This window comes from Lipotes vexillifer, unplaced genomic scaffold, assembly GCF_000442215.2.
Source record: "Lipotes vexillifer unplaced genomic scaffold, Lipotes_vexillifer_v1.1 scaffold327, whole genome shotgun sequence".
Lineage (NCBI taxonomy): Eukaryota > Metazoa > Chordata > Mammalia > Artiodactyla > Lipotidae > Lipotes > Lipotes vexillifer.
The window spans coordinates 1,329,985-1,351,063 of NW_006771143.1; the positions used below are offsets into that span (position 1 = coordinate 1,329,985).

A 21,079-nucleotide genomic window follows, 5' to 3' on the forward strand; every position below is an offset into this window, starting at 1 on the left:
GCAGACCTGAGTGAATGCCATGGTAGAAGGGTTTAGGGAGCTGGAAGACAGTATGAGAATCTTGGGCACTCCTTAGGAGAAGGGAGATTCAGGAAGGATAATGGTGATCAGTTTGACTACTTTTCAAATTTCAATGACTAGCCCCACCATAAGCCACAAAGAGTTGCAGAACTCACATGTGTGAGTTTCAATTCTCTTCTCTTTTCTAATTCAGCTTCAAGTGGGATATGTCAGTGATTTTTAAAATAGCAGATAATTAATTGAGGAGAATAAGAGTAAAGGAGATGTTGATGAATTAATAGATTGGTTGACAAGTTATTATACTAACTGCTTTGGTTTAGGAGTCTCAATGATTCATAAATTGCATACTAGCTTCTTGTCTAGTCTGTGTAGTTTGACCTCAAAGCCTAATTTAAAACTATTAGATTTCCTGCCTCATTCATGATGTAGTTTGCTTCTGTTTTTCCTTTAGTTTTTCCAATCTGAGTATTCTGTTACCTTTCCATTTTTGCTCTTAAAGGTGCTGTGCAACACATACAGACAAAAACGCTATTGAGATAGCAAACTGCAAAGTTTATGCTCTGTTTATATTAATTGTCTCTTGTTGCCTAACAAATTGTGCCAAAATTTAGTAGCTTAAAACAGCAAACATTTATCATCTCACATAGCTTCTGAGAGTCAGGGATCCGGGGACAATTTAGCTGGGTGTTCCTGGCTCCAGGTCCTTTGTGAGGTTACAGTCAAGCTGTTGGCTGGGGCTACAATCTCTGAAGACCTGACTGAGACTGTAGGACCCATTCTGAGCTCATTCACCTGGCTGCTGGCCAGAGGCTTCAGTTCCTCACCATGTGGCCTTCTCCATGAGGCTGCTTATGCCATGGCTTACCCCAGAGTGAGTGGTAAAAGGGGGAGAGAGAGAGAGAGAGAAAGAGAAGCCATAGTGTCTTTTAACTAGAGCGACCCATCATCTCTTCTGCCCTATAGTCTTAGTTACACAGACAACTCTGGTAGAATGCAGAAGGGGACTAAACAAGAGTATGAATTCCAGGAAAAGCTGATTACCATACCGACGTTGTCTTTAAATTTAATAACCAGCGAGAATCCATCCTATTGAAATGTCAATATATAAAACACACAAATAAGCTCTGTAATGGGTCACTTAAACTAATGACAGCAAGCTTTGTTGGAAAAAAAAAGTGTTCTAAGAAGTACTACACTGAGTTTGTAGGACATATAGACAATGATCATAAAAGAACATATGTTAGGTTCTGCTGGTTTCTTTATTGTACAGAAACAGTTTTTGTGCTAATCAAGTCAGAAATATGTCTTGTCTGTCCTGAAATATCAACTTTTGGTTTTTTGGTGGTACAGTGAGTGTGATTCTGAGTGAGAGTTAGAAAGGATTGACTTCTAAACCCTGATTTTTCCATTTCCTGGCTGCACAATCAGAGCCAAGTTCTAATCTCAGATGCCTCATCTATGAAATAGACATAATAGCGCTCATCTCTAATGGATGTTTTCAGGACCAAATGCTATGATGTGCACAAACTATTCAGCATATTGCCTCACACATAGCGAGGACATAATAGTGTTTACGAACATCAGCTTCCAATTCAGTGCTTCTTTGAACATCATGACCATTAATACGTTGTAAAACTAAAAAACTGGTTGAGTCAGTTCTTTTTGTAAAAATGAAATAAAATGGAACAGTATAGAAAATATCAAAATCTCCGAGGGTCAGAGACATGGGTTCCAGTTCTTACGGTGTCACTGGAGTAAATATTGTTTATAAAAACTGTTTCTTGTGTGCGTGTGCGTGTGGTATTTGTTCCTTGCCCTGATTAAAACTATACCTTTTACTATGGGTCACAGTCAAAGACATGAGAGAGCCACACTACTCTAGCCTCACTTTATTACATGTGTGATTTCTCCTGAGGAGAGCCAACCTTATTCTGTTCTAGTGACTGCGTCTCTCTGAACATTTTGGAAATTGGACTACTTTAATGCCTCTTTGCTAGAGAGTCTCTTCCTGTTTGGAATTACATTTAAAGATGAAATCTTAGCGTGCGTAGTGCCATGACCTTTCCGTATGATACCATTAGATGTGCCCCAGACCACTACGCGGCTCATTTCTTTATGCCCAATGGCACAGTAGTTGTAGGTGCATTAATGGTATGCATCACAGGAAGCTCAGAAGTATCAACAGACTTACTCATTTAGAATTTTTTACGTAGCAAGTGTCCACAGGGACTTTTTAGTTGTATGATTAAATAAAGAAGTGCTAAGCCCCTGAGGTTTATGAAATTCTAAACATCAGTCTGTCTCAAAGGAAACATGCTTTTCATGGAAGAAACTACATTTCAGGCCTTACATTGTCAAGTTTGCCAAATGTCCAGTAGTGAACCATACAAGTAAATGCTGTTTTTATTGTTTTAATATATTTTCTTTGTCTTAAATTTTTATTGATAGTTATCATCAGTGGCTTGTAGTGCTTCGTCTTCAATTTATCAGTCAATTTATCAGAAAACAAAACAAAACTTAAACACTTGCAATACTGTTACTTTCAGATTCCTGTCATCATAAGTAAAGTGATGAGTAGTTTCATATTGTGAATAATTTTATACTTTATCTGCTTTTAAGTTAGATGTTCAGCTAGTTGAATTAACTGTAATGTTTAAAAGGTTAAAGAGAAAGACTTTTTTTTTTTCTCTTTTACAATCTTCCCCCAATTCTGCCCTCTCCTCCCTGGTTCCAGTATTTTTATGAAAGACATCTGGGAAGTTTATTCACTGCAGTCTTTCACTTTATTCATTGCTGGCCTAACAATTCAGAATCTTATCATCATCAAAATCATGATTGTAGATATTTCTGAGTGAAACTTGCTCAAGGAGAAAATTTCCTCTGAAGGTTTGAAACAGCTAGCACATGTTGTGTGAGAGGTTTCTTTGCACCCTGTGGCCATAACGTCTGGGAGAATTAGTGAATATATATAATAAATGGCTTTCTGACATTACATTAAAATACAATAAAATATTATTAACTGTTCCCAGACATTTTGGCCACCCTATGGTACATAGATTCCTGAGATAATGTAAACAGGAAAGATACAATTCTTTAAGAATGAAGATTTGCAAAACCCTTTAGCATTAGGCAGGCAGTAGTATCAGGGATTGACAATATGCTGTAATGAATCTTTTATCTTTGTATGGCTATGGTTTACAAAATATGTTCACTTTACAAAACCGCTTTTACATAAGTATTATTACATTTACTTTACAGATGAGGAAACCAAAAGGCTCAGAATAGTGAAGCAACTTCTTCCTAGTCATGCTAAGTGCTAAGTGTTAGGAAGCTATATCTCTAAGAACGAATTCCTCATTAATGTTTTTTTTTAACTCTACCACACCATCTCTTACATCCATACCTGCTGAGAAAGTTCAAACCCATTTCTTTTCATTAGAAGCTTATTATTTTATTTTTCAGTGTAGGTCTGTTCATATTTCCTTTTTAATCCTTGAACAATACTATGATGTAGGTACATTATTATTCCCATTTTCTAGATGCAGAAGCTGAGGCACAGCGAGGGAAAGCAATTTGCTCAAAGTCACACAGTTAATCAGTTGCCAGTATAAAGCTGTCAGAATCTGAAACTTCCTCTTTTTTCTCACACACTGCTTCTTCTCATATGCTGCTGGCTATAAATCTGAATTTGGTAAGAGAAATAATGCGATGGCTAATTTTAACTGTTAGTTGTCTTCTCACTGAAAAATATATATATAAATAAAATTACACTAGAGAATTCACACTTCTAATAGATTTCCAAACTGCTTTTCCCAACTTGTCTCTAGACCAAAGTATAAGTATCTGTCATTTGCATAGCATCTTAGAGCTGATCAGGTATTTTCACACACTATTTCATTGATCATGGCCACAAACTTATGAGATACTTAGGGTGGGTATAATTAGCAGGATGATTTTCCTGATGAGAAATATGTATCTCAGAGAAGTAAAAGACTATAAAGTTCATATGGCTGATAAGTGGGGGGAAAAAACCAAATCACCCAGGTCTCCTGATGACACATTCTGGGAGCTCTCCATAACACTATGCTAAAGATAGCACAACACCCCACAGATTCCACCTGCTTTTTCAAGTTCACGAAGACCTTTCTTCCTCTTTGGAAGAATTCAGATAGACCACAGTGAATCTTAACTTCTGATAGGAGAGATCCTTAAAACTGGGCTGATAGGCATGGTGTGTATTAGCACGGACTATAGACTCTGGATTTGGACAAGGTGGGGTGAGAATTCTGGTTCTGCTGTGAGCTCTATTTCAAATTACCTATCTTCTTTGACTCTCCATTTTACAGATGAAAGAGTTGTTAAGAAAACAAATGTGTGATTTCCTGATATGATTGTGGTTTTGTAGCAAACTCACCTGACTTTTTAATATAACATATCTCATGCTGTGGCATGAAAACCCTTGACTTTAAGAAGTCAAGAATGTAAAAGACCTCAGCGACATCCTAGGATATGTAATTTTTGGGTTTCATGGTTTCCCGGAGATAATGATGCTGATATAATTTTAATATAAAAAGGCTATTCTAAAAAAAAAAAACAAAGGCCTTTCTAAAACTGTGAATGCTGAGATCAATCAGTCCTGGGTGGGATATCACATCAGAACAGAAGAAAGAGTGATTAAACATATGCTTTTTCCAAATTATATTTGTACTCAGTCACGTTGAGTTAACTAAGACCTATCAAACTCTTTATTTCTTCTCTATGAGTATATGAAATAAAACTGTCATGGATTTCATAAACTTGAGATATATATTTCACAGTCCTGTATAGGCTATTTCTATTCTAACCGCTACCACATTATAATGATGTTGTCTGCTTATATACTTGTCCTCACTAGACAGGGACTAGGCAATAACTGTATATTTTGCATCTTTATATTATTCATGATACAAGGCCTGTTAACACAGAAAACATAAAAGTGACTCAATAGATATTTACCGAACTGAGTTTATTTCACATAAGAAAGTATGTAACAGGTATATATTTATGTATCTATATGTAATATAAACATACATAATTACACACCCACATCTGCGCATGTTCCTGTTTGTCTTTGTTGATATCTAATCTACTATCTGTAATCTTACACCTGCTTGATTAGACATGGCATTTTTAAGGGGAAACAGCCTTCTACTTTAGCGTATATGTCCTAATTCATTATTCTATACAGATATACGCATCTGCAAAATACAGTAAGTGTATTTAGTTGTAAATACACCTTTACTTTTAAGAAGTAAAATTTTTTGACCAAAAATTATTTAGTTCAGCAATTTTAATTTAGATATAGTTCAGCAAGTTTTAATTTAGTAACCTGGAAAACATTTATTTCCAAAAAAGAGGCTTGCTTGAAGATTTTTGATGAAAATTGGTTGGAAAGCTTATTTTAAATCATATTAGAGTACACTCTATGATAATAAGCTTTCAATGAGTATATGAACATTAGGTTAATTATTCACTTGACATTTGTGTTTATTTGAAGGAGTGATGGTGTAATGAACAAGGGAATAAGCATGGTACTAATCTGTATGCTATATGAAGATGGTATCTCTCTTTTGGTTGAGTAAGTGAAAGAAAATACTAATACTTGTCAGCGAGGATAATTAATGAGGCCATGAAAAGCATATCATCATGGAGCTGAGGAAAGAATGAGTCACCTTGTCATATAAAATAATTACCTTGTGCTTGGTTTAGGAAGGCTTCAAAGTTTAGATAGGTTTAGGAAGGCCTACTACGTATTGATCCAATCATTCTTTCAGTATTCCTAAGCGTGATAGTGGTTAAGGGGATTTTTCATTGTATTTAAAAAGAGAGAACAAGTGAATAAAGAGTTTTGCTGTTTTTTACCATTGGAAAATGATAGTCAGATGTTAGGTACTTTTTCGGTACGCGGGCCTCTCACTGTTGTGGCCTCTCCCGTAGCGGAGCACAGGCTCCAGACGCGCAGCCTCAGCGGCCATGGCTCACGGGCCCAGCCACTCCGCGGCATGTGAGATCCTCCCGGACCGGGACACGAACCCGTGTCCCCTGCATCGGCAGGTGGACTCTCAACCACTGCGCCACCAGGGAAGCCCCAGATGTTAAGTACTTTTTATTTTCCCCCTTACCTGACACTGGTAGCAACTCTAATGCCTTTAGGATCAGGGCAGCTTACCTTAATAGCTTAAAGAGAAAGAGAGGTAGGCTAATTGGAGACTGTGAGTTCTGGATAAAGACTTGAAACTATACTTAAAAAATAAAGTGCTAGCCAGCAAAAACACTTCAGCTGGACAGATTTGGGCAGGAAATGACCTGATCATGATCCTTGCACTCACCAAGGACCTGAGGCCAACTGAAGCGGAAAGAGAATGGACTTGGGGTATCAACAGACTATCACCTCTAGCATTTGGGCTCTGTGACCCTGATCACATCACTTCATTTCTCAGAAGTTTTACCATCTCATATTGGTGAGATGGTAACAATATCTATTCCAAAGGGCTGCCGTGAGGAATAATTAAAGCTCATTGACTGACACATAGGAAGTGCTCAATAAATAATGGCTGCTGTTCGAAGATTTCCACAAAACCCTTCCCCTTCAAAGAAACTACCTGTGGTTGTTTCTGCTCTATTGTTTATTTGTTTTCTTTAGTTCTCTTGAAGCCAGGGAATTGGGAATGGGTGGATAGGGGACAGCACTAAAGGAAAAAAACTAATGGAACCAGTGGGGCACATCTGTGGGTACAGATTTGATCTAAGCCACCACTAAGTTGCCACATGTTTATAAGTTTCCCACTGAGTGAATGCATTCTAATATCTTTATGTCTTTACAAATGTCTTTCTCTCATTCTTTATGTTTTTTCTGAATATAAAATTAAATTGTTGTTTTCTTAAAGAAAGTGGAAAATATCAAACCATTTTTTCAAGAAGAAAATAAAATTCACCTGTATTCCCATCAGCCAGAGATGCACATTGTTCATGATTCAGTGCTTCTTTTCTTTTTCCGATGCATACAAATGTGTATCTGAATACACTTACCATAATTGAGAACATACTACATATATCATTTTGTATACTACTTATGTTAAGCAGAAGGGTTTGTTTTTTTAAGCCATGGAGAGCTGGTACTTTTTCATCACTTTATAGCTTAAAATATAGGCTAAACAGTTGATTCAATGAAAGGCTCCCTAAGAAGTTGGAAGGGCTGTCATTATAATTTATGTCATGGTTATTTTAAAATCTTAATGTAGTAATGTATGTTTGAGAAGGACTGTAGAATCAAGTTTTAGATCTGGTAACCTGTTTCCTTTTTCCCCTCCCTTTCTCAATCCCCTAACTGCTCTCTCTGGGAAATAGCTATTTGCCAAAGATAAAAATTATTGGTATGGATTCTTGAGATACAGTCTATAAATGGGGGAAGATTCATCATACAGCTTTCTTTCTGTTCCTTAGAGAAGAAATCCTAGGGGCTTTGGGAGATGCTGAGAAACACTTTGTTCTTTCTTGTGACAGAGCTAGAACTCAGGGTAATGTGTCTATTTAGAGTCTGAACTCCTCTCTTCTGAGTTAGTCAAGCCTTGGGATATGACTGTTTTACTAGCTATTAAAATTACTAAACCTGACTCTTCCCTGTAATGCATAATAAAACTATACTACTAATATGTCTAAGTCTCAAAAAATGTTGATTAAAAAATAGAGTTTAAGGAGCCTAATAATAAGGTAATGTTTTTATAAATCTAGAAAATATACTAGACAGTATATAGCTTATTATTTTAGGTATATACCTATGTTGTATAAGTTCACATCAACTTCAGGATGTGTGTGTGTTTGGAGGGGGTGCTTTTGTTCTTGTCCAGATAACATTTTATTTCTTACTAAAAACAAAAAGAAAGAAAATTCAAACCAAATATGTCAAAATATGACATCTGCTAATTTTTTTTTTTTTTTTTTTTTTTTTTTGGTGGTATGCGGGCCTCTCACCTTGGCGGCCTCTCCCGTTGCGGAGCACAGGCTCCGGACGCGCAGGCTCAGCGGCCATGGCTCACGGGCCCAGCCGCTCCGCGGCATGTGGGGTCCTCCCGGACCGGGGCACGAACCCGTGTTCCCTGCATCGGCAGGCGGGCTCTCAACCACTGTGCCACCAGGGAAGCCCCATCTGCTAATTTTTTAATGCTAGCTTTATGGTGTCTATTAACAGTATTTCATGATTTAAAAAATATTTCTAAGTTTCCAAGCTTTAGACTTTCCAAAAAGTAGACCATCCTTCTTTCAGTTAGTGAAAAACAAATGGTTTTGAGTGGTCATTGCTTGTTGGGGATGGGATGAAATAAAAGGAACACTGTGAGGTGGTCTACAGCTCCCAAAACTAGATGAGTGAGTCTTTAAAACAAACTTTTACAGAATTCCTCTGGCAATGCATGTGGTAATGGGAGCAGGTATTTTAAACAGTTACTCATGCTCAGTTTCATTCTCTCTTGTGGTGTGAGGTTAATTCTGAGAGAGACTAATTCATTGTAATGGTAATTAGGGCACCCTTCCAGTAACACTTGAGATGTAACAAGCATCACTAGGGCACCAAAATGGTCTTTGTGAAAGAAGAAACAATGTCCAGTGTCTGTCAGCCTTTGATCAAAGTGAGGAAAAATGGGGATTTTATTTCATTTATAAGATGTCAGCAATGACTGTCCCTTTCTTATGCTTTGAATAACTATTTCCAGCCTACTAACCTTTCTAGTACTTAGACCAAAGGTAATTTAAATAAAAACTACTCAACAAATATTATTCAGGAAAAATTAGACCTCACACAGAATGCTTTGGAATGTGTATTATACAATGACTTTGACAGTTTTATGCCTGTACAAACTTCTTGTACATTCCATTGAGGAATCCCCTATTGTAGGAAAAATACATACATGCACACATGCTCTTACCATTAATTTTGCCACATTTAAGCAGATAAAAGTTAATTTAAAAATGCAATCATAAACTTAAGAGATATTATAGAAGATAAGGAAGACAAATAGAGCAACTGTATTTCAAAAAAAGAAACAGCATGTGTGAGAAAGTAATAGCCTAAAAAGTCAGAATGTTGAACAGCGGGGTTTTATTGGAATAAGGTTAGATTTTAAGTGCTAATACCTTGCAATTTTACATGAAATACCAGAGTAAAATGATGGCATTTTTCTACCTACTAGTGGTATTCCTGAAAATCTATAAATTCCTTCATTATTAAGGCTTTTGAATTTTTGTTAGTGTGTATCTTATATCCTCTGCTGAGTACTTAGATTTCATGATCTGTCTTGCAATGTTTTCATTTAACACAGGAGGTTTCCCTTAAAAAAATGAACGTCATAAGTTACTTGTTCGCATCACTGCCGTTTGTCATAGGAGGAAAAAAATGTAGTTTACAGAAGATGTTTCTTAGAATTATTCTGTGGAGAGTCTCTTGTACCCTATCAGTTGCCCACAACCTACCGTCTGTTGGGGTGGTCTCTAGTTCAGATGTCAAAGCTCTTTCTTTTTAAGTGAACCAGAATGCATTTTATGTAATGTGGGGGGGGTTAAATTTCATTCCAGATAAGAAACTAAAAAGCATTAAATTAAAGGAATTTATGTTTGCAATTTTCTGTTTGAAACAATATGTTCTTTAGTTTAAAAACTATCACTTTCACTGATACAAAAACCATGTATACAAAGTTGCTTTGTGGTTCTTCCCTTTTTTCTGTCATCTAAGTGTAAATTCAGAATTTGGGAGAAAGGTTTCTTAGTTGCTTGGCAGATACTGAAGCTGTCCATGACTGTTTAACAGGCATTATCTTTACTGATTAAATCTGACATAAAACATACCTCATCCAGAGGAAAGTGATGCATTAGTTATTTTACTTGAATCTTTAATGAAGTAAACTACAATGAAATGAACAGAACCACAAAGTGTGAGTGTAAAATCTGAAACATGTAGTTTGAGAGTATAAGAATATATGTGTGTGAGAGCATATGTGTGAAAATAAATACACACAACATATATATATACATACACATAGAAGTGCACTTACATTTTCTATTAAAGGGGTAAATTTTATGCTTAGTGTGTTTGAAAATTTAGTTAAGTGCTAAGAAATTATCTGCCTGAGCTTTCTAATGAATCTCAAATTAAAAATCTGATAGAATGCCCTTGCCCTGTGTGTGTGGCCTCAGTGGCATGCCCACGCTTCTGACTGATTTATCTCTTGATTTCCTGAACAGTACATTTCAAGAGGTGGTCAGGAAAGTCACCTTACCTAAGCAAGCACAGTTCCTTGCATGCTGTCATAGTCTTTCTGGCTTCCTTCTTTATCCCCACACCCTCCAGGTTTTCCAGACCACATTTTTGTGTATTAAGGCAGACATAAGAAATTTGTGCCCTCCTTGCCACATTCATTTGGGATTGCTTCTGGGAAGATGTCCTTGATTCCCTCATTTAGAAGAGTCATTCCTTCCTTCATCCTACCCCAGCAGGCAGGAAGGACATTTGTACCTTCATTCCAGCACTTGTAGCACACTTGAATTATAAACAGGCTTGATCATCAGAGTCAAGTTTTACTCATTCTTTTGCTTTCATTGTATAGTCCAGTGATTAACACATGGCTCATTTTCAATGTGTTTGCTGGATTTTACTTAATTTAAATAATTACCCATAACAGAGATGATTGAGAAAAGAAAAGTAGGGAAGATACAGGAAGACAAGATAGGATTATGTGGTCCCATGAGTGAGGATATTTGTCTTCAGACCTATCTACTTTTGCATCATTTACATTGGTCCCATTGACATTCAAAAAGACCTCACTGAAAGTTGGTAATGTGATATTTCATACTTTCAGGAACAAATATAACTAAAAGTGAAAAGTTTCCTTGAGGAGAAAAAATTTGAACTGATATTGAAAATCAGGACCTCACCGAGGAAAAGGGAGGATGAGGTAGAAAAGGAACCTTCCCATCAGAACAAATTATATGCAAAGGCATGGAAGCAAAAGAAAATAATGTATGTTTGGAAAAAGGCAAATAATTTGGTAGGTCTGGAGCATAAGGTACATGTAGGGAGAGGGAAACCAAGTCTGGATCATAAGGATTCTTCATTGCTGATTAAGGAGTTGTGACTTGAGCTGCAGGTGGTGGAAGCTACTGAAAGAGTTTAAGAAGTGGCATGGCAAGGCCAAATCTGTGTTTTAGATCGATCGAATCCTTTGGTTATGCCACTGATGATAGATTGGAGGAAGCAAGTCTGGATTCTGGAGACCAGTTATTAGGCCATTAACAAATCCAGAAGAAAAATGACAAGAGTCTGCCCTAAGTCAGTGCCAGTGAGGATAAAAAGATATGGCAGAGAGAAGGGGAAGAGAGGAGAGGGATGGACCTAGGCACCCTTCAGGAAACAGAAGCAACACAATCTGGTGCTGATTAAATATAGAAAATGAAGATAAGGAATAGGCAAAGATGCTTCCTGTGACTTGGATGAATGGGAAGGTGGTGGTAGTGCCATTCATTGACATAAGAAACATAAGAAGATAGCCAGGTTGTGTTGGAGGAAGGCAAGGAATATATTTTGGGCAGAATGGTGCCTGGAGATTAAGGGGATCAGAGGTTCTAGCTCTTTATCTTAAAACAGATGTGCCTGCTGTAGAGATTTGATCCATGACTTTTCTGTTGTGTTCCTGTATCATTGTTTTCTAACTGCCACAAGGATATGTACTATATAATTTATAGACATAGATATATCCATCCATATTTTGATTTTCTATAATAAATAAAAATTAAAATATTGCAGACTCCTGTGCTTTGTAAAGGGTGTTTTAAATGAAGTAATTTGAGAGCTTCAAAAGATATTAAAAAGAATCTAAACCAGCCCTTCATTTCTATATGAAGATCTAAAACCCAATTTGCTTAAGTGACTTGTCCAAGTTCACAGAGTAAATCAACAATAGTACCTGGATTAAAACACAGATAACCTGACTCCTGGCTGAGTGTGTTTTTTACATTTCATCTCCCTTTAAAAAATGTAAAGAGAAAAATTAAGCAGACATTTCTAAATATTTTTAAAGTTTCATGACTCAGACTTTTCCTGTGTGTGAAAAGGTGGGATGTGAAAGAGAGGTTCCAGGCTAGTGAAGTGTGTTTTGGTGCAGGAAACATCTCATCTGTTTATGTGAAGAGAGAATGATTTTCCTGGGTCCTGACACAACTATGGGGCACTATATGTGAAATGACAACTTTCAGCAGCCACAAAAGTGTGGCCTTAAAAGAGTCATAACCAAGAAAATGATTGAAGAAGAATTTATTCATATGGGATTTTTCTGGGGTACCGTTGAAGCTTAGCTTCTCCATATGCCTCAGCAAGGGTGTTGCTGTTACTCTTTTGGAGGGGATATAACAAACGTCCCCTCAACATTATTAATTTCAGTAGCTGAGAGCTTCTTCTTATCAAAAAGAGATAAGAATATTTACAGGAAGAAATATAGTCAGAGGTAAACTCCAGAGTATTCACCGTCTATTGAAATGACCCATCTAATAAGCGTCTATTTCCGACAAGACTCAACCCTTTGTATTGGTAATACCTGGTACCAGACTTAGTGCATAGGATGCGTTCATCACATATTTGCTAGGACTGAAGTGAACTGATGTAGGCTTCATAAGCCTGAACTAATATAGAGTCTGGTCTCAGTTTTTTCCATTTGTGGGGTGATGCATAGGGAGAATAAAATCAGGGGGAGACTGAGGCTCATTGACTAAGGAGCAGCTAGTGGGCATTAGTGCTGGAAAGCAAGGGTAGAGTCCAGAAAGCAAAGTTAAAACCCCCAAAACTGCTAAGCATGAATTAATATTGTGAAAGGGTAGCCTCAAATCAGGAACCATCAGAAGTAAAGCAAGTAGCAGGAAACAAGGGATAGGAAAAGAAATGTGGGGTAGGCCAACAATACCAGCAGCCGTTGTTGTTGACTCAGCCTGCTGATGTTAAGTCTGAGTTTCCCACACACTGGGTGACCACAGCCCGACATCTGACATTAATTAGTTGTTTCACCTTGCTTTCTATAACCTCTCTGAACCTCAGTCCCCACGACTATAAAATGAGATTCTTGGAGCTCATAATATTTAATGTCTCTGCCAGCTCACTTATTCTAATGGTTTTCTTTCTTCTGTAAGTAGTATTTTTTCAGATACTGAAGTGAAAAGTGGGATGCATGTCACACATATCAGTACAAAAGCTGTTTCAAATGTCAGCTAAGTAGATTTATTGTCTATAAAGACAATTAATTATACTTCTCCATTTCATACAAAAAAACAGTATACTGGAAATTCTAATAATAGAAATTCTAGCAAATAATATATTTGGCCTCAGCCTTCTTTTTTATAAAACCATAAACCTAGATTTGGTTGCATTTTCAGGATTGCCACAGATTTATGAAACAATGATATTTGATAAAAGCATCAATATTTAAGGCATTTTTTTTTTACATTGCTTTACCTTTTTATTGCTTTCCCATATTTACCCTTTAACTTTATTTCATGGTTGTTTTGCCATAACTGAGTAATACCATATGCAGCAACATTCAATGAGAGTCCACTTAATCTACAACATATTTTAAGTGAACAATGCCTTTGTCAATTTTTATAGGGATTAAAATGTTATTTTCTTAAGAATTACATGGGGAAATTCTGTTCTTTGTGCTTTAAGATAAGCTGTCGTTTAAGAGATTTAAGAGATTCCTTGAAGTGACCTCTTGAAGTGAAATGATAGAGAATGCGTTTCACGTGCAAGACATATCATAATCTCACACAGATTTTGGTTCTCATGAACATGAAGTGGCAAGAATTTTGAGGGCCCAGTAATAGATCTTTCCCAGAACTCTCTTTTGTAGTGGAAAATGATAGCATTAATTCTCTACTCGTCACTGGGCAAAAGACATGGGTGTGCGAATTATGAGTGAACTACAAATGGATGATAATCTTCACTTCTTAAAAATATTTTTTTCTCTATTTAATAATGCTACTTGTCATACAGTGGACTGTACATTTCCTTTCTCACCACCTATAACATTTCCCAGGATATTACAGCCATCAATCACTGTGAAAATAATTAAATAAAAAAATGAAAAATTATCTGTCTTTGGACAGTTTCACGTCATCCATTCTATAGCCTTCAATTTATGTATTCCCTGCATGAATATTGTGTGTTACCAGAATTTGTCTATGACATTTGTGATAGTGTGCTTGTGCTTGATGGGTGACCATCCTATAAAAGGAGCATATCCTGAGGGGCCATCTAGCTTCTTTCAAAGCAGCGTAACAGCTCTACCGCAACTTATTATGTGATCATAGATGATTTGCTTAACTTCTGGAGCCTGTTTCCTTATCAGCGAAATGAGAAAAAATAATAGAGTGGCTGGATTGTTACAAGTAGTCAGTGAGATATATCTTTGTAAACCCTGGTACATAACCTAGCTTTGGTAGAGGCTTAGCATATTGTCATTGTTGTCATTACCTTTGTTATATTTAACAGTAGTTTGTAAGAAAGAAAATCAGAGGAAGAAGACAAACATATTATTATAAACTGCATACTAAGAAAAAAAGGTAGGCGTTGATGAGAGGATTTTTAATGACCCATTGTATTAAAAGTGCTAGCAAAGTGAACTTTCCAAATACCTGGCCCTAGACGTCTCACCTCATCTCAAATTAATTTGGCCTCTAATATGGTGAAGCAGAGTGAAGTAATCACCCTCTAATGTTGCATGTTTTTCTAAAAGGAAGAAGTAAATGAATTTCCAATGAGCTGGCTAAAACTGAAATCAGTAAATCAATGTAATCAGTCAGTCAACTAGCCAGCCAATCCAACAACGAAACAGTTCCCATAACTCTGAGGTTAGTGGAACGTCAGAAGATAGATTTGAGTCCTTTCTTTCATTTCTAACAAGACACCTAAGGCCTCTGAGCCTCAATTTCTTCAACCATACATGGAGTCAATACTTCTCTTGTAACGTTGGTATAAGAATCAAGTCAGACAGTGTATGAAAGCTCTTTGTAAACAGTAAATCACTTTACAAATGTAACATTACTTCCTTACGTTAAAATCATCGTTTACCATTTATTATGTCCTTTCAAATCACATCCTACATCCTCTTACTAGTTTTTTGGCCAGTACTTTATAAAACTCTGGAGTCCGACACTGAGAGTGACAGTATAGTCAAATAATTTTATGATTCAGATTGGGAATCTCCTACTTTATAACCCATTAGCTCTTGTGGTCAGCAAATTCTAAGCTTAAGATTCACATCTTAGATGTTTATAAAACGTTGAACCTTGAAGTAGCCATCATCTTCTGTAAACATATTTTGAAACCAGTACAGAATATATGAAGACAATCAAATTTGTTACAAGTCTTTTCTGAACCTGGCTAGTATAGCACATGAAGATGGATTTCACAGTTATACATCTACAGAGGAGTGTTTAGAGATTAAGATGAAAGTAGTCCTCCTTATTAATTACACATTGTATATTTGACTTCTGCCTCTCTCCTCAGCCTTGAAATCAACTACATCTGGTTTTTGCTACTTCAGTGTGCCATTACCTTTTGCATTAAAAAGCAGTTACTCTTAGAGCAGCCTCATTTGATTAAAAAATAATTAGCCAGAGTTAGGTTCATGTTACTCATCATGGCAGCCCAAATAAGAATTTTAGGATAGGTTGGAGACCTACTTTATTTCTACAACAGGGTCAGCAGAATTGGGAAGCTCTTTGTGATAAATACTGGCATGAAGCAGATATTTTGCTTTGCTGGTGTTAATTTTTACAGTTTTTTTTTTTTTAAAAAGCATAATAATACAGAATAGATGAATAGATAGTATCTAACAGAGATAGGACCACAAAGCAGCTGAACGTTGATATAATAGTCGCTCTATGCCAAAGGGTGTCCTCCTCTGTGGAGACTGGGGCACATGATTATTATTACACCCAGAGCAAATCAAAGTCTGGGAACTGACTCCACTAACCAACTGAATAAGAAATTGATATGTAATTATCAAGCACATCTGTATTAGAGCTCACTGATTAGTGAACTTTCTCTCAGGAGAGAAATCTGCATAGGAAACCAAGTTGTTATTTGAAATTTCTTGGTAACCAGGGAATCTGGCATAGAATAATTTGATGGTCTAAATCACTTTTACTCAAGGAAATTGCCATTTTGTGAACAAGGTAAGAAGCTAGGACCAGAATGTAAATTAAAGCATTGGAGCATTACTTTCTTTATATATATATATATATATATATATATATATATATATACATACATACATACATACACAGACACACACACACACACACATGCATATACAAACACACACATACACACACACACATACATACACACACCAGTGTGCTTAGCAACATAGATAATTTGCATTCTGCTATAATTTTCTTATCTCATAGAAGACTGTTCATAAATAGTTCTGATATAGGCAGTTATTCTATGGACCACACTTTGAGAAGCATTGCTCTTTGCCTGAATCAGAATTACGCTAGGAAGTTTTAAAAATATATAGTTTCCTAGTACATACCCTTGAAAATTCTGATTCAAAGTTCTGGTGTGTTGCACCTCCATCTGCATTTTTAAAATGTTCCCCATGCAGTTTGGATAAACACACAAGGTTTAGGACCTATGTAATAAAATGCATAGGGTAATTGAGTAGTGTTTAAGATGAAAAGGTTAGAGGTTAAAAACCTGGGTTTTGGCACTGGGGGTGCCAAATTCTTGTTTGTTCTTGAGCAAGTTGTGGATTTTCTAAGCCTCGGTAGTCTTACCTATAAACGGCTATAACAATACCTACCATATAAAGTTGTTGTGAGATTTAAGCACTTTTGTGAAAGGAAAGCACTTAGCTCAGTGCCTGCCACATGGTAGACAGTGGATAAATGTCAGCTATAAATGGTAGGTATCATCTCCATGATGGAGACTTATCTGCCATTTTTGAGAATATACACATTTATATTAAGCCCCAAATTCCCTGGATAAGCAAGGAACATACTGCTAATGTGTGCCTGTCTGAGGCTTCCTTTGCTAAGCATCCATCAGATTTATCAGTCAAGACTTTTTTGGTTTTGTTAGAAACTAAATCAATGTGATTGACGCAAAAGAAAAAAAAAAGTGGGCTGCTCAAGGGGACATCACAGAATTTATAACAATGTCCAAGGGTGGATCTGGCTAAAAACATGACAGGACGGAGGTGCTCTAAAAGTATCCTTCTATCTGTATCACCTGGCTATCTGACTACCTACCTACGTATCTATCTTTCTGACTTAGCCTCATTCTTAGACTGGCTCTAGTTTTGTGATGGCAAAATGGGGCATCAACAGTGTCAGGCATATATGTTACCAGCTTACCACAGAGGAAAAGGAAGTTCTTTTGTAGGCTAGTTAGACAAAATTGCATAACTGAGACTTACTGGCCTTGCTTACAGTACCTTTCCATTCTTGAACAATTTATTCTCTCTAAGCAGGAGCAGAGCATTCTGGATTGTCAGGCTCAAACATGTACCTAACCCTGAAGTTAGGGTGGGACAACTCCACCCAAAGCATTTGTTCTGAAGGAGGAAAAGACAATTTCCCAAAAGAAAGTTAAGGGAAGTTATTTAGAAAAGAGGGAACATATGATGCAGAATCTAAAACAATAGATGTCTGTTACTCCAACCCACCCTCCTTTCCCCAACTCTTCCACTGTTGTTAAAATATGTTAGTTCAGTTGGAATAAAGCCAAGATTAAATTTACCCTAGAGACCTTAAGTTTTGTTAAGATAATTTCCAGATATGTGTTCTAATCTATTTTGTATTTGTTTTAGAATAAATTCTTGTGAGTTGAAACTTTCCCCCTACTTCTAATTTGGGAAGGGGACTTGAAAGGTTGAAGGGGAGTTACCTTACATTGACCAAGAACAAAGTCAGAACTTATTAATAACAATATGAGTTTGATTCTGACCTTTCATTTTCTTTAGCTTGGGACAGATTCATGTTTGATGAATAGAAATAAGCAAGAAATGTTGTTAGAAGGTGAACTGCCAAAGTTACAAAGAAGAATTTAGTTTTAAGCTATGTTTATTACATGACAATAGTGTTACTATAGATTATAAAATAGTGGATGTATTTTGGTTCACTAAATCAGTAAAAATCACGTAGCTGTTAATAATTTGGAACCCAGCTTATGAAGCACGACTTGGCAGAACTATCAAGTGGTTAGCAGTGTTGGTATGAAAGTTAAGGACTTCAGCACTCAAATCCAAGTCTGGCTGTTTTTGTGGTGTGTGGCCTTGGACCGGACTTCTCTGGGATGCAGTTTCCCCTTATGTGTAATTGGGTAATAAAATGTAGTCACCACACAGTTGTGGGGGAGAATTAAGTGCACTGACAGGGAAGTGCAGGCTTCTTTCTGTATTTTTCAAGCATATGAAAAATATGCTCAGTTTTATTCTCCCAAGTGCCTAACGGGCTCCCTCATAGTAAGTCACTTAATAATTCTGCTTGCCCCCTATGGTACCATTTATTTTACAACCATAGTATTCTCTAAGATGGCACCGTAAAGGACTAAACATTCCCCAAGGCAAGAAGGGCAAATGCTGCTTTATGGACCATATTTTCAGTGCCTTTTTTTGAGCTGGCAAAGGAGCACTGAGCATAGTTTTAGCTAGCTCTGAGGTTCTGCAGCTCATTTGATATGCTGTTGCCTATACGTTAAGATTCCCTTAAAGGCTCGTGTTTTGGGTATCTGCCCCCCTCCCCCTCCTTGTCCCATTTCCCTAACCCAGCATGGTCTTTTATTTTTCATTACAGAGGAGGCTGAATATTTCTCAGAGATAAGTGTTCAATATGGTATAATGAAAAGACCAGAGAACCAAGATTTAGATTTAAATTGTTGTGCTAACTCTGCTGAATTTTTGCTGGTGACCTTAGGCTCATCGTTGACCTTCTCTAATTGTTTCCTCAGCTATAAAATAAAAAGAACAGTGAGGTCATCTGTGCTTAACTCTCTATCTTTGCTGTAAGGGTTAAATTAGAAAGCACTATCCAAGTGTGAATTTTCATTGTGATTGTGTTGATTATATATGTGCATCAGTATATTACGGGTTTGTTAGCAACTGTGTTCCTGTGTGCTCTGCTCTCATTTCCCCAGCTCCCAGAGATGCTGAGGATTCCTGCCAGATGGCTGATTTGCCAGCTGTGTCTTGTTTTATCATTGTAAATATTACATGCTTCAACTGAAAGACTTTGCTTATAATGTAGTATGTTTTGTCCTTTATCTCTTGCAGATTGAGAATTACATTGTGGAAAATATGAAGTCGGAGATGGCTCAGATACAGCAGAATGCAGTTCAGAACCACACAGCCACCATGCTTGAGATAGGGACCAGCCTCCTCTCTCAGACGGCAGAGCAGACCAGAAAGCTGACAGATGTTGAGACCCAGGTACACCCCTGAGCCAGAGTCGTCAAACTCTTAACCCAGATGATTTTTTTTCCTTTAACTTACTCCATAAACACAGAGCACATTTCAGCACTGGGATTGGGGAAACATACACATTTTTGTTTATTGGTAATAACAACAATGACTGCCTGACATGCTATGCATGTTTCTTTTGATTTCATGAGAGTTGGTATATTTAGCTTTGTATGTGCTTGCAAAAACAGGACTAGGACTGTTTGTATGTGCTTCCAAAAACAGGCAAAGGACTTAATCAGCATTTAAATTTCAAATAAACACTTCAGCTACCAACTGTGATATGATATATGTCAAACAGAATAACCATTTGTGTCAAATTGGTGCCTTTGATGTACATTTTTGACCTGTCCTGTTTTATCTCCAGTAGTACTCTAACAGTAATGGCACCTGCAGGGGTTTTGTGCAGTCAGTGGATAGGAAGGAAAACCCAAATAAACTGATCTGGAATGTGCAGGTTTTATTTTTATTCAGCATGATTTTATAATGAGAAGTCAATTAAAACTCTTCGTGTACATGCATATATATATATATATATATATATATATATATATATATATATATATATAAAATTACCCTACTCTGGACAATGATATTTTTATGTACAAATCAGTAAAGTGCCTTTTAATTATCACTGTCACAAGCCTACCATTACAGTTTAATGAAAATATTATTTTTGATGACTGGAAGATGATCTCTTGGTCCCCTTTTAACCATGGAAATGGTTATTCCTGTTACCATTCTGAAATCCAGAGGATGATTCTGTCTCAATGTAATAGTTGATTTCTGGAATCAAAGGTGAAGTATATTGTTAAAAGATAAACTGAGGCACGTTAAAATTTTCAAGAGTTTGAGTGAACATTGATTCAAATTGGGCAGCACCTAACAAAGTATTTAGCTCTACTGCAGGAGCTAAGGGAAAAGTTTTAATAGAGAAGATGCAGAAGCAAAGCAAGGAAATTATTTGATTGGCTGTAGCTTAAGCAGTTGCCTTATTTGGGAAAGCCTAGTTGGCTGTTTGTGGTAGGTTGTTCTTAAGTTTTACTTTCTTAGATTCAAGTGCATTGAGTCTGGCTTAAATTTTGCTTTGCTTATGTAGGTTACCAAGACATTAAAGCCATCTCTAATGGCCTTTAATGTTTAACTCTTTTAACAGTATAAATTCAAAAATAATATGCACCCTTATTTCTATTTTGTGTCATTTGTGTTAATGGCATCACATAGATCAAATGTTGATATTTAAAGAGACATAACGATAATAATTTACATGGATAGAGCATTTTATATTATGCAAACCACTTTCCAATGGACAAATGATGTTTGTGAAGACTATTTAGAACATAAAGTTTGAATGATTTTCTCACATTGATACAGCTAGTGAATTGAATTTGGTACTCAAAATGATTCATACTCATTTCTTTCTCTGTCCTCCTTGATTAGTAATACTAATAATTATCTAATTGAATAAGAGCTTAAATGTGGATCACATTGGAACAATAAATCACATAGACTTTGGAAAATAA

The 21,079-nt window shown here is 36.6% G+C and overlaps 1 protein-coding gene across 2 annotated transcripts in view; it reads left to right on the top strand.

Annotated features, from left to right (window-relative positions):
* ANGPT1 (angiopoietin 1) overlaps positions 1 to 21,079 on the top strand; it is a 252,366-nt gene that overhangs the window by 134,190 nt on the left and 97,097 nt on the right. For both annotated transcript variants that reach the window (XM_007446535.1, XM_007446536.1), the window contains exon 2: positions 19,371 to 19,526. In XM_007446535.1, coding sequence (XP_007446597.1) covers positions 19,371 to 19,526 — 156 coding nt within the window. The remainder of the gene's footprint in view (positions 1 to 19,370; positions 19,527 to 21,079) is intronic.